A 12,849-nucleotide genomic window follows, 5' to 3' on the forward strand; every position below is an offset into this window, starting at 1 on the left:
TCTTTGGAGAATGACTTTTTTATTGGCATTAAAGTTCGCATGAAACACATACCCAAATTATGATGAAGCCGGAAAGGAATCAAATACGCCTAACTATACATGTGAGATACAGTAATAAAATCAAAGACTTCAGAAAAAATTTACTGGAAGATATCTAAAAAGACTTTTGACAAAACAAAAATGAAAAAAAAAAAAAGAATCACTGACCTGATGAATATTTGTTTAATTTTAGGAACTCGTGATGAGGAATAAGACCTATTTCTTTACAATCTGAACAATGTCCAGCTGTGAGCATCTCTGACCTGTGTCTCACTGCCTGGCTCGCAGATCTCAGGCTGCCACATGCTTGGCCGGGTAGCCGGGTAGCTTCTCTGCTCTGAAATTCCCTCCGGGTGTGGAATAGTCCCAGGGCCGGCGGTTCTCCGTGAACCCGTAGAGCTTCCGGAGCGCCACGCGAGCAGCTTCTTCTTCTGCAGCCAGCACGGTCTCCCCAGGTCCCTCCGCAATCAGCTTTCTATCACTAGACAAAACACCGAGAGTAGTCTGAAATTATCCGCGCATCATAAGACATGGGCCACAAGCCTGTTACGGTTTCTAAACCTTATTTTGGCAAGAATATCTATCAGGAGCAACACAAGAGCTTTGTATGTAGTATCTTTTGAATAGTAGGGTTTTGTGCGAATTCCTTATATACAGTAGTTAGAAAAGAAATATTTACATTTCCATAGAAATATCAACAACTTAGTAGGTCCAATATTTTTTTTCAATTTTTTTAAATGTTTACTTGAGACAGAGAGACAGAGAGACAGAGAGAGACACAGCACGAACAGGGATGGGGGCACTGAGAGAGGAAGACACAGAATCTGAAGCAGGCTCTAGGCTCTGAGCTGTCAGCATAGAGCCTGACGCAGGGCTTGAACTCACGAGCCCCGAGATCATGACCTGAACCAAAGTCAGATGCTTAACTGACTGAGTCACCCAGGTGCACCCAATATTTTTCAAATCAAAAACCAAGGTGCATCTAGGTAAATATGGTTTTGTTCTGTTGTTGTTAGTGATGAAAGAATATATAAAAATCTTCCTACTAAAACTCAAAACTATTAAAACTAAATTCATGGAGGGCGCCTGGTGGCTCAGTCGTTAAGCATCTGACTTCGGCTCAGGTCATGATCTCATGGTTCGTGAGCTCGAGCCCTGCTTTGGGTGAACATGAGCCCGTTCTGGGTGAGCCCCACTTTTCCCTCTCCCTCTCTCTCTTCTCCTCCTGGGATTCTCTCTCTGCCCCTTGCTGACTTGTGCCCTTTTTCTCAAAAACAAAAAAAAGACTCTTCATGGAAAATTGACATTATTTTTAATTTATCTTGAACCTGTAATGTGAGGAAAATTTTACGGAACTAAATTGTGCCTTTCTGGTTTCTCATCTAAACTTTAAAACAAATAAAATAGTAGTTCTATATATATACTTTTTAAAGTTTTATTTATTTTGAGAGTGTGCACACGTTGAGGGGCAGAGAGAGAGAGAGAGGGAAACAGAATCCCAACCACAGAGCTTGATCTCATGAACCATGAGATCACGACCTGAGCCAAAATCAGAAGTCAGACGCTCAACTGACTGAGCTACCCCGGTTCTAGATTTTACAGTAAGAGCTTTAGATCTTTAAAACTTGCTAAGATCTAAAAAAAATTTATATATTATAATCCATTTTGATTTATTCCCAAAGGATACTGAAATAGCACAGTGAACACTTAAGGCTATTGGTGTTCTATTAAAACCAAATTACAACAAAAATAGGTATTCTGCTTTACTGATATCCGTCTTACTATAACTAGCAATCTCTTCTCCAAAAGTGTAAAAAATGATCCAGCAAGGGAGGAAAGGATGTGCACTGAATAAGTGTGGTATGGATGTGCTACTTCTCAATTATCTTTAACTACTTCCTGGAAATTTCCTGACCCCAAACTGGACCTATCCAACTAAAAGAAGCATCTCTGAACATTTCATGAACAGCAACTCCACTTAGTAGCTTTGATTCAATATAAATTGGCCTGAAAGCTAAGGAAGACTCAAATCAAAGAAAGACAAGCAGAACTGTGCAGATAAAAGAAAAACAATATGGAAGGAATTTGCTCAGAAACACTTGCTGTGGTAATACTATGGAATGAAACAAAGCTTAATCATATAGGTTACACTTTACCATAATAATTACACAGTGCATATTTGTACAAAATAAAGGATAGAGAAAATCATCTAAGTGAATTTCAACTATACAATGTTTATTTATCATGTTTCTACCTCAATGATGGTGGCAATGTATCACTGTTCATTTTTTTTAAAAACCATTATGCAAAATCTAGATTTTGCCCTAGATAATAATAATTATTAATAATTCTACTACCTGATGACAATAATTTTAGTAACAAGGCAAACTCCTTTTTTTGTTTAAATATAAGAGATCATTCTTCAAACTTTCCATGTATCATTAAAAATCCTTTAAGAACATCACCTGTCCTAGCTGTACTATATTCCATCATGTGTATCTGTCATTTCCCTCTTGCTGGATACCAAAGTTTATACTAACTTTTTGCCTTATTTAAAAACTATTAGCTCAACAACTGTTTACTGACTACTATGTCTTAGGAACTGTTGTAGGTATGGGGGATAAAGGGTAAACCACAAATGAACACCTTTGTTTACACATTTTGATGTCCAGAAGGAGACACACCCAAAAGTGAGAACACCAAATCAAAGAACGTGAAAAATTTAAAGACTGTTGGCGTTTTGTCAGAATTACGAAATATTGCACCACTCTGTTCTTCTGCCAGGAGTATATGAACTGCAGATAAAGGACGTGTTTAAGACTTTTCAATCTGATAAGCAGAAGTATCTCATCATTGTGCTGTGCACTTCAAGTTGAAACTTTTTACATTATCCATTTTCTCCTTTGTGATGTCTTCCATCGCCTTTAACTTAGAAAATTCTTCGTCACATAAAGATTAGGAAAACATTTACCTAATTTAATTGAGGTCGCTTATTCAATCAGTGTGAGGCAAGTCAACTGTTTACTAACAAAACTAAGACCTGTTCAACGTGGGTTGATTTATATATTTTGATGGACAACTAAACCCTTCCTTTTCCAGTCCTAGGCTCAGCTGAAGCTGTTACAAGTGTGGATTACGGTTCAATCGGTAACACTTTTGAATCAGAAGTTTTCTTTTTCTACAGAAATAGTTAGAATAAGATGAAGTTCTTACCTCCAAGTATACAACGTATACTTGGTTAGCAAAAGCTACTATTAGCAAACCCCAGATTACTTGGCTTCCCCTAAGAATAACCAGCAGGAAAAGAAGTAGTAAAGAGATAATCGTGGGAATGAGATTTTAAAAATCTTCTAATGCAGGGGCGCCTGGGTGGCTCGGTCGGTTAAGCGTCCGACTTTGGCTCAGGTCATGATCTCACTGCTCGTGAGTTCGAGCCCCGCGTCGGGCTCTGTGCTGACAGCTCAGAGCCTGGAGCCTGCTTTGGATTCTGTGTCTCCCTCTCTCTCTGACCCTCCCCCGTTCATGCTCTCTCTGTCTCAAAAATAAATAAACGTTAAAAAAAAATTTTTTAGAAATCTTCCAATGCAATTAGAGATTATATTAAGGAATTGTGAAGTCAGTTTTTAAGGCTTCCAATCAATGTTATGAAGCTAAGATTAAAATTTTACTAACCAGTACAAGCCAACAAAAAACACAGGCAAAGCTGTGGTGCTTCCAGACTGCCTGGTAAGTCTAGATTCAGGAGCTGAAATATTCCTTTTCTTCAGTTCTTCTACCAGTAGCCCCATGGGATTTATTATCTTCCAAATCTCAAAGAGTTCTTTTCCAGTCATCTGAGTAATTAAGAAGTCCTGCGCATAAAAATATAATTTATACATTGAAATTAGTATGATGAAAATAAGGACCATAATTCAAAGTACACTTTTAAGATAATTTAAAAACTTACTGGGAATTGAAAAAGACAAAATGTACTATTCTTTTTCATTTCTGTGTAGTTTTTCACGTAAGTTTTACTACAAAAATCATAGTTGTCGCAGACGACATGATACTCTATGTAGAAAACCCAATAGATTCCACCAAAAAATTGCTAGAACTGATACACGAATTCCGTAGTCACAGGATACAAAATCAACATATAGAAGTGTTACATTTCTATACACCAATAATGAAACAGCAGAAGGATAAATCAAGGAATCAATCCCATTTAAGATTATACCGAAAACCGTCAGATATCTAGGAATAAACCTACCCAAAGAGGTAAAAGATCTGTACTCTGAAACCCATAGAACACTTATGAAAGAAACTGAAGATGACACAAAAAAATGGAAAAACATTCCATGCTATGGGTGGGAAGAACAAGCATTGTTAAAACGTCTATGCTACTCAAAGCAATGTGCACATTTAATGCGATTCCTATCGAAATACCACCAGCATTTTTCACAGAGCTAGAACAAATAATCCTAAAATTTGTATGGAACCACAAAAAACCCCCAAAAACAAAGCAATTCTGAAAAAGAAAAAGCTGGAAGCATCACAATTCCGGACTCCAAGCTATATTACAAAGCTGTAGTCATCAAGACAATATGGTACTGACACAAAAAGAGACACACGTATCAATGGAATAGAAGAGAAAACCCAGAAATGGGCCCACAACTATATGGTCAACTAATCTTCAACAAAGCAGGAAAGAATATCCAATGGAAAAAAGACAGTCTCTTTAACAAATGGTGTTGGGAAAACTGGACAGCAACATGCAGAAGAATGAAACGGGACCACTTTCTTACACTATACACAAAAGTTAAGTACAGGAAACAATCAAAATCCTAGAGAAGATCACAGACAGAAACCTCTTTGAATCTGGCCATAGAGACTTCTTACTAGATACATTTCTGGAGGTAAGGGAAACAAAAGTAAAAATGAACTACTGGAACCTCACAAGATAAAAAGCTTCTGGGGCGCCCGGGTGATTCAGTCGGTTAAGTGTCAGACTTCAGCTCAGGTCATGGTCTTGAGGTCCGTGAGCTCAAGCACCGCAACAGGCTCTGTGCTGACAGCTCAGAGCCTGGAGCCTGCTTCAGATTCTGTGTCTCCCTGTGTCTCTAACCCTCCCCGACTCACTCGTACACTCGTGCACACGTACGTGCATGCACGCTCTCTCTCTCAAAAATAAACATTAAAAAAAATTAAAACAAAAAAGATAAAAAGCTTCCGCACAGCAAAGGAAACAATCAACAAAACTAAAAGGCAACCTTCAGAATGAGAGAAAATATTTGCAAATGACTTATCTGATAAAGGGTTAGTATCCAAAATCTATAAAGAACTTACCAACAATACCCAAAACACAAATAACCCAGTTAAGAAATGGGCAGGAGACATGAGCATTTTTCCAAAGATATATACAGATGGCTAACAGTCACATGAAAAGATGCTCCATATCACCCATCATCAGGGAAATACAAATCGAAACCACAATGAGATACCACCTCACGCCTGTCAGAATGGCTCACATTGACAACTCAGGCAACAGGTGACGGTGAGGATGCGGAGAAAGAGGAACCCTCTTACACTGTTGGTGGGAATGCAAACTGGCGCACCTGCTCTGGAAAACAGTGTGGAGCGTCCTCAAAAAATTAAAACTATTACTACCCTACGACCCAGTAATTGTACTATTAGGTATTTACCCAAAGAATACAAAACTGCCGATGTGAAGGGGGACACCCCGATGTTTACAGCAGCACTATCAACATCAGCCGAACTATGGAGAGAGCCCAAGTGTCCCTAGATTGATGAAGATGTGGTATATATCTGCAAAGCAGTATTACTCAGACGTCAAAAACAATAAAATCTTGCCATCTACAACAACGTGGATGGAGCTAGAGTGTATTATGCTAAGGGAAATGAGTCAGAAAAAAACAAATACCACATGATTTCCCTCATATGTGGAATTTAAGAAACAAAAGAGAAGACCGTACGGGGGACAAAGAAGCAAACCATAAAACACTCTTAACTACAGAGAACTAGCTGACGGTTGCTGGAGGGGAGGTGGGGGAGATGGGTTAAATGAGGGACAGGTAGTAAGGAGGGCACTCACCAGGATGAACACTGGGTGTCATATGTAAGTAATAAGTCACTAAATTCTACTCCTGAAACTACTATTACACTATATGTTAATAGAATTTAAATAAAAACTTGAAGAAAAAAATAAAAATAATAGTTGAAGGTGAAATCTTATCTTAGAAATATATCTTTATCAGTAAGAAAAAGATTTTTAAAGCAAATGAATTAATGAATAGATGGTAGAAACTTCCAGCAGAAACTCGTTTAAGAAACTACTATGGGAGGCAGCTGGTAGCTGTTAAGTGATGCTTCAGCTCAGGTTATCATCTCAGGATACTGAGATCAAGCCCTGGGCTCTGCACTGGTTGTGGAGCCTGCTTAAGATCCTCTCTCCTAGAGCACCCGGGTGGCTTAGTCGGTTAAGCGTCTGACTTCGGCTCAGGTCACGATCTCACAGTTTGTGGGTTCAAGCCCTGCGTCGGGCTCTGTGCTGACAGCCCGGAGCCTGCTTCGGATTCTGTGTCTCCCTCTCTCTCTGCCCCTCCCTTGCTCACTTTCTGTTTCTCAAAAATAAATAAATGTTAAAAAAACCAAAAAACCTCTAGAGGGTAGTACTTCACTGTCTAAATTTATGATTTAAAAAAATCATTTAAATAATTTCACGTTAAGTGTCTTTTGAACCTATTTAAGACCTGATATTTTCAATTTATGAGACTAAGAAAATTGAAAAATTATGAACAAAGAATTAATTTTGCCAATAAAACAACTATCAATATTGACAGAAAATAAGGGGACATAAATTTTCATTAAAATATACTGCAAGTAACTCATGTTAACAAACACAGTATAGGGCACCTGGCTAGCTTAGTGGGTTGAGCATCCAAGTCTTGGTTTCGGGCTCAGGTCATGTCGTCACGATTCATGGGTTCAAGCCTCGCATAAGGCTCTGCACTGACAGTGCGAAGTCTGCTTGAGATTCTTTCTTTCCCTGTCTCTCTGCCCCTCCCCTGCTCACGCTCTCTCTCAAAAAATAAACTTTAAAAAAAAAAAAAGATTAAAAAAAACCCAGTATATAATAAAAGATGGGTAAATGGGGATAGGAGGGGAGAAATTTAAAAAACACCTTAGTTCATAAAATAGTCAATTTCATTACAACACTTGCCCAAGCACCAGAACTCTATTTCAGCTTCATTAGTAAAAAATATTTATCACCTGAAACCAACATAACACTGTACAATAACACTGGAATTAAAAAAAAAAAATTTAATTTCTAAGTCCTTATTGGGGATTTTGAATTTTTTAATGTATAGAGTTGCCTTACAAGACACATATGTTAATTACACCTATATATGAATCCCTGGGATTATCTGCAATATAAAATAACCCAACGGTAGGGTAAGGAAAAACAATCTGAATGCCTAAGATATTAGTAGGAATAGAAAAAGAAATCTAGATTTTTCTGGTGATTACCTATGCCTCCTATTTTTTCCCGATAGGTTCCTGGTCTTATTAGTTTATTATTAGAACTTTCAGTGGAAGTGGAGGCTGAACATTCCAATCTCACCTCCCCAGAACAGGGAGACAGTATGAAGACATGCTTCTAAAATGCACCTATGATCATGGAAATCTATCAAAACTCCTCCAGGTTTCTCTAGAGCAGTCGTAACAAGACCATCCACTATGTACTCCTCAATACGCTTCCCCACACACAAGCTTGTCCTCAAGGTTTCTTCCTGGAATGTCCTTCCTAGGGGCAAGCATCACTTTCATGAACTTTCCCTAACCCTGTTATAACTGACTGTTGCCTCCCGAGTTCCCTCTGCACCTTTATAACACATCTTTGAGAGCAACGGCCACTCGAACCGCCTAAGGAGCTGACTAGGACCCTGGAGGCAAGGATCGTATTCCATGTTGCTCCGGCTCCAGTGCTCAGCAAAGTGTTTCGCACACACTAAACAACAGATCCTAGGTGGACAAATGAATGGAATAAACACAGATATTTGACCTACTTATCTTTAACAGGATCTATAAATAGAACTGTCAACAGAGTCACTAGGACACAGAAAAGATGAATTTCCAAAATGGTCTCAGGACTACCTTGTGGAAATATCAAAGCAAAGCGACCAAAATTCGTTTAGACAGTTCTAAGACTCCACAGAAGCTAAAGGGACAAAGAGAATGGAAATCAAGGGAGGACTCAGTGAGGATTTCTTTAGAAAAAGCTATTTTACTGGGAGAGGAGAGGGCAAAGGAGAGGATTTCCTTTTCACCTCAAGCCGCGAGGACTTCAAAGAGTCCGGTGGCCTCCAAATCTGAGATGAGAAACATACAGTCACCTGGCCGCCAACACACATTCTCTGCTTACAGGCAACAGGCTGGCAGAGGCTGCCAGTAGCAGAAGCCTGCGACTCATGTCAAAGGTATAAATATCCTCGAGACCTAATGTGGAACTCACAGAAGGGATATCATTTGTAAGGGAATCCTATGCAGGAAACCGGAAGCTGATGTGGGAAAAAGAGTCAATACCCAGGTCAAGGAAGATGGCTGGAAGGTTCCAGCAGGGGACACAATGCCCCGCAGTTGTTTTGAACATCATCCAGACTCAGAAAGCACTAGACCAGCTGACGGCCACCAGGTCAAGTAAAACTCTTCTGTTCTCCTTTTTCCTTCTCTGAGCTCCCCCTCCAGAAGGGCCGCTAATGTACCTGCTTCCCAAAGGCAGAGAGGTGGCCCAACTGTTACAGGCCCTAGTTGGGGAAGGAGGAAGACGGATACGAACAAAGCCTGAGTGTTGGCCAATGCAGGTATTCTTCTGTATCGAAGTGATCAAAACGAAGTGATATCCCAACAGTTAAGGGATGCTGATTTCAAGGACCCCGACATTCAGATGTCTGAATCAAGACTGTCTCTTGACTTAAAGTAATTGTGTGAATTTGCCATTATGTAAAGGTGACCAAAAACTCGTGCATTCATCCAATGCAGGGGATAAAAATCCTCCCAGTCAAATTCTAAAAGAACAGGGGGAGTCAAGGAATCCCAATTACGTAAGTATTTTCACTAGCTAAGCTACCGGCTAACAAGGAATTAGGTATACATCACAGAGACCCAGAAATCCAAGATTTTACTACTTGTAAAAGTGGAACAGCAGCTGGTGCCTCAGCACGAAGCTCCCTAACCACCCCAGGCCTTCGAATAGTTAGTGTCGTTCATTCACTAAACACCTACTGAACATGTACCATGCAGGCACTGCCTGTGGACCTAATGATGGAAAGCTGAAGACAGGCTTGCAGTCCTGGGAACTCACAACCTAGCACTGAATATGCACCTCTGATGATGTCCTCAATAATGAGACACTACCATAAGCTTTAGGGCTTTCTCAGGATTTGGTAGGGAGAAAAATTCACATATAAGCTTCCAAGATCATTTAACAAAGGAACGAATCACGAAACAGTCTTTTCAGGGGCGCCTGGGTGGCTCAGTTGGTTAAGCTCCAAGCTTCAGCTCAGGTCGTGATCTCACGGTTCGTGGGTTTGAGCCCCGAGTCAGGCTCTGTGCTGACAGCTCGGAGCCTGGAGCCTGGAGCCTGCTTCGCGTTCTGTGTCCCCCTCTCGCCCCGCCCCTTCCCCCACTCGCGCTCTTTCTCAAAAATAAACACTAAAAAAAATTTTTTTTAAACTTCTTTTTCTTCTGCCCACCTCATGTATGTCCCAGCCTCTGCAATCAAGCATTACCTACCCTGATGAAAAGAGCAGTCCTCTCAGGGCCACTGCTCTGCAGCAAGGCTCCAACTACTGCGAAGAAAGTCTGCTGTAAAACAGGCAGGGGAACTGGAAACTCTGCACTCAGTGTTAACTGCTCCACGGCCAAGTTTCTGGCCACATGACATACCACTTCCTCACCAGTGAGAAAGTCAACGAGACTCTTAATGCCTTCGGTGGGCAAGTCTGGGTATGCATCCTCGAGACATTGTGTGAGGCAAGTTTTTGAAAAAGATGTCCCTTGTTCAGAGAGTTCTTGATTATCTTTAAGATTCAGAAGAACAGCTTCTTTCTCTATTCCAAGGTTTTGGCGCTTGGCCTCCTCACTTTTAATATAGCAGCTATTAACAAATGCAGTTTTGAGAAGATCTAAGGAAAAGGTCTCCCGTAACCGATGTCCAAACGCTTCTATTTCAGCATGGTAATCCCAGTTGGGCTTCTCTGAACTGAAAACATAGAACAGAAGATAGTAAGAGATGGTAAAGAGAACAATAAGATGTTGCAATGATGCAAGAACTTTTCATTGGGATGCAATTTGATGGATTATGTAAAGGAAATTTAAAAAGACTGAGTTTCATTTTTTTTTTAATTTTTTTAAATTTATTTTTGAGGCAGAGAGAGAGCATGAGCAGGGGAGGGGCAGAGAGAGGGGGGGGACACAGAACCCGAAGCGAGCTCCAGGCTCTAAGCTATCAGCACAGAGCCAGATGCAGGGCTCGAACTCACGGAGTGTGAGATCATCACCTGAGCTGAAGTCGGACGCTCAACCGACTGAGCCACCCAGGTGCCCCACGGACTGGGTTTCATTTTAACACAAGGCTTTGATTTTTCTAAAAGTTAAAACTTAAGTCAGATGAGTACTTGCAGTTCTTTGCTATACTCACTAGTGCACTCATTTTCCCTTTGAGCCAATGTTAAAGATGTTCTTCAACGTCAGAGACTGAGCCATTACCCTACCTTTTAGAGTCCTCATTTCTCCTATAACCACAGAATTATGCTTTATACCCAGGTATGAAATACACATTATAATTTCACAGGCTCAAGATATAAACAATAAGTACATTATATTCAGCTCTTATTTTATCAAGTTTTACAAACACCCATTTAAATTAGCAACTAAATAATCTACTATCATAGTAAGTAGATTAAAAGTTCGTGATCATTCCCAGAAATGACTACAAGGTCTTTCTAAAGAGACACTAAGACCAAAATAAAACTCTTTTAAGTAAAAAAGGATAGGAGGGATGCCTGGGTGGCTCAGTTAGTTAAACGTCTGAAGTCTGCCTGGGATTCTCTCTCTCTCCCCTCCCTCTCTGCCTCTACCCTGCTTGCTCGCTCTCTCTCAAAATAAGTAAGTAAACTTAAAAAAAATTGTTTTTAAAATAGGAAAAGCTAAAGATTTTGGCTATAAGTCATAAAATGTATATAACCTATATAATGCTTAGTTTCTTCCAATTATAAAAGCTTAACATGACTAACCTCACAATAATCAAAGAAATGTGAATTAAGAAGAGGTAACTATTTTTTTGCCTATTAGGAAAAGAACTTAACATTGTTTTGAAAGAACAGAAGAATATGAACTTCTCTTCCTACTGATCTATGTTTAAATCGGTTCACCTTTGGGGGGGGGGGGGCAATATTAAAGCCGCTATGAAATTTCATACTTAATTCCAAAGGAGTAGTAACTTCCAAATTAGTCACTGCTGTAATAGCAATAATATGGAACTCAAATACCTACAAATGGAAGTCAAAAGACTGAGGTGCACACTGCCACGACTGCATGTCAAAGACACCTTATCAGAGACAAGAAGATCCGAGACCTCACGTGCAGCAGATCTCAGGTGGCGCTACCTGTGACTTTCTCTACCAGACCACTGGACCTCTCTGCCAAGCTACTGCCAGACACTATTGCAACAAGGCTAAGAACAAACAAGATAAATTAGGGCAAAAAAAAAAAAAAAAACCCCAAAAAACCCCTAAAGCTCAACTGTTACTGTTTTCCTTTTATTCTGGCAAGTGGACTTGTGCATACACTTAAGTTCGCTCTTGCAACGCTGTGGAACGCTTTCATCCCTCTTATCCGTACCCAAGAATTCCCAGCCATTGCAACACAGGGTCTACAACCCCCCAGGCCCGCATAGAGGTTACACTCGGGAGGCCTCATTTCTCACAACTCGCGGTTGATAGGATCGAAGGGAGAGTGCCGCGGCGCCCCAAGGCAGAAATCCATTCCCTGGGATTCAGTCCACGCGTCCACGTTCCACCGGTGTCTCTACCACACGTGTCCCAGGCTCAGGCCAGGCGCGCTTTATCGAGGAGCCACCCTCCTCGCCGCCGCCGCCGCCCGGTCCCCCACCGCCAACCCGACCCCTTCCGAGGCGGCTCCTACCGGCGCACGGGCGGCGGCGGGCACCGGAGCAGGCGCCAGCGCTCTAACTCCTTCTGGAAGCGGAAGGCGGCGCGGAATCCCTTCTTCACGCCCCGAACAGGCGGGACGAGAGTGGGGGCGGCCGGGGCCAGGAGGCAGCGAGGCCCCCGCAACAGCAGCCTCCCCAGGCCGGATGCCATTGCTGGGGGGGAAAAAAAAACTCAACGGAGGGCGGAAGGAAAAAAGCCGGACCGGTGCCTCGGTAACACAGACCCCGGACTTGGACGAGGAGAGCGAAACCGGGGCGGGGCTAGTACGCAGGGGGCGGGGCGGCTGCCGTTGAGTGTTTACTGCGCATGTGCGAGCTCTAGTTCCTGCCCTGGTGATCCCGGATTGAGGGGCATTTGGCTCCAAAAATTCGTGGAAGCTGCTGCGCCCTGGCGGTTGCTTTCTTGGTCCTTCCTTTCTCATTAACGCAAAAACCTGGTTCACTCTCAGTTTGAAGACACTTAAAGTCTCAGAAAAACCCATTCCTTGTCAAAAACCTGGTTCACTCTCAGTTTGAAGAAGACACTTAAAGTCTCAGAAAAACCCATTCCTTGTCAATATATATTTAGTCCTAAGAGT

At 41.4% G+C, this 12,849-nt stretch overlaps 1 protein-coding gene across 1 annotated transcript; it reads right to left on the bottom strand.

Moving 5' to 3' along the window:
- MRPL44 (mitochondrial ribosomal protein L44) lies at positions 1 to 12,517 on the bottom strand. Its single transcript, XM_060623897.3, has 4 exons — positions 12,244 to 12,517; positions 9,832 to 10,300; positions 3,712 to 3,890; positions 1 to 520 (listed from the first exon to the last, which is right to left on the bottom strand). The coding sequence occupies exons 1-4, from the start codon at positions 12,420 to 12,422 to the stop codon at positions 331 to 333; spliced, it is 1,017 nt and encodes a 338-aa protein (XP_060479880.1). The 5' UTR covers positions 12,423 to 12,517; the 3' UTR covers positions 1 to 330.
- Positions 12,518 to 12,849: the final 332 nt, after the last annotated feature.

The sequence above is a fragment of the Panthera onca genome, chromosome C1, assembly GCF_046562875.1.
Source record: "Panthera onca isolate mPanOnc1 chromosome C1, mPanOnc1 haplotype 2, whole genome shotgun sequence".
NCBI lineage: Eukaryota > Metazoa > Chordata > Mammalia > Carnivora > Felidae > Panthera > Panthera onca.